General features: G+C 27.7%; 1 protein-coding gene across 1 annotated transcript; it reads right to left on the bottom strand.

Annotated features, from left to right (window-relative positions):
• Nucleotides 1–4,492: 4,492 nt before the first annotated feature.
• Nucleotides 4,493–5,074, bottom strand: LOC112525039. Its single transcript, XM_025134981.1, has one exon. The coding sequence runs from the start codon at nt 5,072–5,074 to the stop codon at nt 4,493–4,495; it is 582 nt and encodes a 193-aa protein (XP_024990749.1).
• Between the last annotated feature and the right edge of the window lie 747 nt (nt 5,075–5,821).

The following is a 5,821-nucleotide window of genomic DNA, read 5'->3' as shown; positions in this document are numbered from 1 at the left end:
ACACACACATACACATACACACACATATATATATATATATATATAGAGAGAGAGAGAGAGAGAGAGAGAGAGAGGAGCGATCAAATGAAAACCCCCTCATTTGTGTAAACTAATCTCATTCATCCATTTTCTTGATCAATGGTCAAAATTAGTTTAGGTTATATTAGGAAATTAAAAAAATAAAAATTTATTTTATAACCCCAAAAAGGACAAAATGGTAACTTTGGTAGTGGTAGTATTAATGGCAATCATATCATGTATATCGTAATATTAATGAAACAAAATCATTTATAAAATAATATATTAATTTAATGTTCAAATATTATAAAAAAATAACATCCATTATTAAAATAATCAACAATAAAAATAAAACACACTATAATCAATTTAACATAATGAAACATTTTGAATAAAAAAAATTACTAATACATTTCATGAACGAAATGGTTTCACAGTTTCATCAATACACAAATCAACGTAATGTTAGATGAGACATTTGTCATTTTTAAGTTTCCGGTAGATAGATCTGTTTCAATCTAATTATGAAATGGTTTCACTGTTATTGGTAGATGGATCCGTTTCATCGTAATAATGAAATGGTTTCACTATTCGCTAATTACACAACATTTTCTTATCAATTATGAAATGGTTTCACTTTCTTCATGCACCCATTTCATCAGCTAATTTCTTCCAATACGAACACGTTTCATAGAGTCAATGCATTTACCATTACATGATTTGTTAACTATTAAGTGAACAAAATCATCCAAAAAAAATAAAACAAAAATGAAAGAATTTCATCAAATATTGTTGATAAGAAAACAAGATTATGCAAGAATATTATATTACGCAGCCAGCTCCTCAATGAACGTTTTCATGAACCAATCTGCATACGTTTGATAAAACAAGCTCCTCAATGAACGTTTTCATGAACAAATCTAACATGAATCTGTTTCACAGCTGATTATATTTTTACCGGGTCATGAATCTTTGTTTGGATCTGTTACTGATTTCGTGGATTAATAAATATAATAATTTTCGATTTTCATATTATTACCACTAATAAACCGAGAAACCAAATCAATATTCAATTTTTAAAATTTTAATTTAAATAAATATTTAAACATTACCATTTATAATTTTTTTTATTATGTTACCTTTATTAAGATTTATTAATAACCTTCATATTTAATAGAAAACAATATAAATGACAAATCTACCCTCAATGATTAAATTTAATTAAGAAAAAAAAAGAATTTTTCTATTGGTCGAAATTAGTTTACATGGTTTCTAAGAATTAGACGGTTTTCATTTGATCTCACCTCTACATATATGTGTGTGTGTGTGTGCGCATACATATATCTACATAATATATATATATATATATATATACATATATATATATAATTGGGATCATGTGGGACCAGCCTGTTTTCGTAAGACCCGTGAGACCATTTTTATTACACTTGAAACTTTACAGCAAAACGCTGTGAAGGTAACTTTCACAATGTTTTTGGTGTGAAGGTTCAGCTATTTTTTACCTTCATAATGTTTTGATGTGAAGTTTCAAGTATGAAAAAATGGTCTCACAGGTCTCACAAAAATAAGCTGGTCTCACGTTAATCTAACCCTATATATATCAATAGGATGAAATAAAAAAGACACGATCGGGTAAATGTAGTAAAAGTTTTTATTAAACTATTAAATAACAAAAAAATCATGTGTTAAATTTATTAATAACTAATAAATAAAAGTGTAACATTGAAAATCTATATAAAATTAAAAATATAAAATATACTTGAAATATTTTTTTTATGTTAAAATTAGTCCAAAAACACCTAAAAACAACAATATAATGGGCCCATTAAAACTAAAAAGATTTTCGGTTTCACCCACCGATTATCTAGATTATATTATAAAGTATTTGACAAATACTTTTAAATATTATTTTTTATGCATGAAGTATTGTTTATTGATGYATATTACTTAAAATTTAAGATTACAAGTAAATTGTGTATAGATACAACTTATTAAAGATTCATACTTGAATTCATGTAACTAACTGCAGATAAACATAATCAAATATTGGTAAACATCTCATTTTAAATATAAACAATCTAAAATATAATTATGATAATTATTGAGTTCTAACAGAATACTTAGTTATTATCTTTATAAAAAATTATATTATTAAACCTAAATTAAATTACTTTGTTACGTAAAATTAAATTATAATAAAAAATTTGAATTAAGGAAATTACACCAAAAACAAGAATTTTTAAAAAGGTTAATTTGATACTGGTATCGATATATATATTTTTTAAAATTTTACGGTATTTTCAAATTTATATTTTATTTAAAAATAAAAACATTATCGCGTTCTCAAAATCACATAAAACCGTATTATATCGGCATATAAAAAGAATAAAACGAAATACTGAAAGCGAGATGTGTCTCGATGCATTGCACGAGTACCCTTCTAGTAAAAAAAATTAAAATTTATGGATTTCATATCAAAATAACATATTTTATTTTTATTAAACAACTTTTAAATGAAATAATGAGAATTTATAAATGTTAGAATAATAAATAATAAATAATTGATTTTTTAAGAAAATGATAATTATTATATATATTAATTTAATGTAAAGATAATTATTATATATGTTAATTCCCTTCAAAATAAAGGGCTTGAAAGTTTGTCCCCTGGTTGAAGTTGCTCTAATGGGATAGAGAAAAATTAATATTTTAATAAATTTTTATATTATTTTGGTATAAAAAATGGTGCAAATTGTGATAACTGGTTTTCGGTTATAAAGTTCGGGGTCGTTTATGATTATTGGTGGTAAGTTAAAGGGGTTGATTTGGTTATATGCGTAAATGTTTTAAAACACTTCCACTTCCTTAATTATTTATATGAGTTTTATTAGAGATATTTATGTTATCTTTTGGAAAGTTGGCGAAAAAGCAAGTAACCAGAAAAGAAGAAAAGGTCTTCTATGTGATTTTGAAACCGAAGCAAAAGTAGAAGCTGTTTTTTGTAAATTTTTGTCTGGATAGTTGTTTTTTTCATTTTCATATCATCTACGCGATTCATAAGGTGAGTCTATTTTTATAACTTTCCTTATTTGGAAATTGGAAATTTGAACCATATGGTTTGATATAAAACTGTTTTGGATGCTATAATTAGCATAATTGTGGGTGTTCAATATATTTATATCATGTATTGATATAAGGGTGACATATCAAGGAGAGATGGATTTTGGTTATAAGGGTGACATATGAAGGAGAGGTGTATACTGGGATAAGGATGACATTCAAGGAGAGGTGTATTCCAGAATAAGGGTGACATAATCATTGAGTTATAAAATCTGGATTTTTGATCAAAATGTTCTTTGTTATTGCATCCTTATGATGCGATAACTTGAGTTGTCGCATCTGTGTGATGCGATGAAAAGTGGTTATTGCACCTATATGATGCGAGGAGTGAGTTTATCGCATCCTAGTGATGCGATAAGTTAACTTATCGCACCAGTGTGATGCGATAAGTTGGGTTTATCGCACCGATATGATGTGATGAGTTGAGGTCCTCGCACCAGTGTGTTGCAAGGAAATGGGTTTGTCTCACACATGTGATGCGAGAAAGTTATATATTTATCTACATGATGCGACATGTTTACTCAGAATGTATTTATTAAGTTATCTGACCATTTTGATGCGATAAATGAGGTTCTATTATCTCAAGTGATGTATATTTGTTATTATTACAAATACGAGTTTATAAATGTAATTTGGTGATTATTCACTCTATAATAGCATCAAAGGGATTTCTCATTAGACCTCCAGGTTTAACCCTCATTTTGTATTTCAAAAATATGCACTACAAGTTGAACTCAACCAGAGGATAAGGAAAAGGGAAATTGTGAAGAATTGTTTTTATCTGCATGGAATTTTAAGGGTATCATGATATCTTTTGCATCTGGGAACTTGTTATATTACAAGTTTTGTATAGAGATTTTGTGGACAAAGTTGTTAGCTATTTTGTATTATAGCTTTTTGTAAGATATTGAGACCATATGTATAAATTATATTTTTTGATCTATGAAAATATATATTTATATGCAAATGTGATCGTGGGGTGTTACACAAATAACTAGAGATGGTCTAACAATTAATTTTTTGTTGCAAAATTTAAGCGTCTTTGTATACGTATAATTCTCTATGCATATGTATGTATGTATGTATGTATGTATGTATGTATGTATGTATGTATGTATGTATGTATGTATGTATGTATGTATGTATGTATGTATGTATGTATNATGTATGTATGTATGTATGTATGTATGTATGTATGTATGTATGTATGTATGTATGTATGTATGTATGTATGTATGTATGTATGTACTAACCCATATAGATCGAAAACTCTGATCTCTCATAGCTAATCTTTTTTATTGTTAAACTAATAAACAATAACTTACAATAATTCTTATAGCTTGGCTTTTGCACGACATTTTGACTCAACTTTTCTGGTCATGATCTCGACAGAAATATCACAAATGTTCGTCACCTTTGCTCCCATTTGTATGATCTTAAAAATACTTACTTTCCCTTTCAAAGTTGCCGTTGAGGTGAAGTTGAGATGACCTGAACCCATATCATTATAGAAATTTGGATTCGTCACCATTTTCTCCGCAGTCACATTAGCGTATGCCGTTATGGTAAAGTTGCCATGAGCTGGGATCTTGGCTTGCTCAATTGGGATCTCAGCTATAAGGGTCCCTCGATAATCAACATATGCAGTTGAGCTATGAAACTTGAAGCTCCCGTAATTACGATTGCTGATCGTCACGTTTAACACGATTGTTGCATTTATGCTAACATTAGGGTATAACTGGAATTTGACATTTTCAAGGCTCGTCGGATGGGTTGTAATCTTGGGATTTTTCGGTTTGAAGACTGTAAATAATAAGATTATAAAAACAATAAGAAATATAAATAAAAGCAATGCTGCTACGCCACAACATATCGTTAGAACTCTTCTTGATTTCCCTTTCTTCGCTTCCTTCATTTCCCACTTGATTCGACGAACTTTTGTGTCCTTTTTTCAAACGATTGTTATTTGAATATAAATAAGGGTAAGAATGGAAAAGAAAGTTTGATAGTTATTTTGTCTGTTTGGTGAACGAGATAGGGAATTTTTGTTTCGTTATCTGGGCACAAAACGACTAAAAAGGAGTAAAAGAAAGAAAACGGAAAATGTCACTCTCTAGGTAAGAAGAACGTTTTGCATCATTCTTTTATAAAAAATACATAGAAAATCAAACAAAAGACGAACAATTATGCATACATATGATCGTCTTGATCTAGCAAAGCTATATAATGGAAATCGGCAAATGGGTTTCGTTTATATGAAGAAGATAATACTACGATTGTTTTCTGTAGACAATACTACACAGCTATCAAGAAATCTATACTATATTATAGAGCATTTGACAAAAACTCTTAAAAACCACTTTTTATGCGTAAAGTTTTGTTTATTAATGCATGTTACTTAAAACTCAAGATTGCAATTAGATTGTATGTAAGTACAACTTATTAAAGCTTCATATCTGAATTCGTGTTGCTAACTACAGATAAACATAATCAACTACATGATACATCTCATTTTAAATATAAAAAATCTAAAATATAATTAGGATAATTATTGAGTTCTAATAGAATACTTAATTATTATCTTTATAAAATATTATATTATTAAACCAAAAATAAATTATTTCGTTATTAAACTTAAATTAAATTATAATAAATTAAAGAA

The sequence above is a fragment of the Cynara cardunculus genome (genome assembly GCF_001531365.2).
Source record: "Cynara cardunculus var. scolymus isolate 2C chromosome LG 13, CcrdV1, whole genome shotgun sequence".
Lineage (NCBI taxonomy): Eukaryota > Viridiplantae > Streptophyta > Magnoliopsida > Asterales > Asteraceae > Cynara > Cynara cardunculus.
This window is presented reverse-complemented; position numbering and strand designations above follow the sequence as displayed.

Bases quoted from the DNA above. Each gene is read 5' to 3' on its own strand.
- LOC112525039 (XM_025134981.1), bottom strand. From the start codon at position 5,074: ATGAAGGAAGCGAAGAAAGGGAAATCAAGAAGAGTTCTAACGATATGT.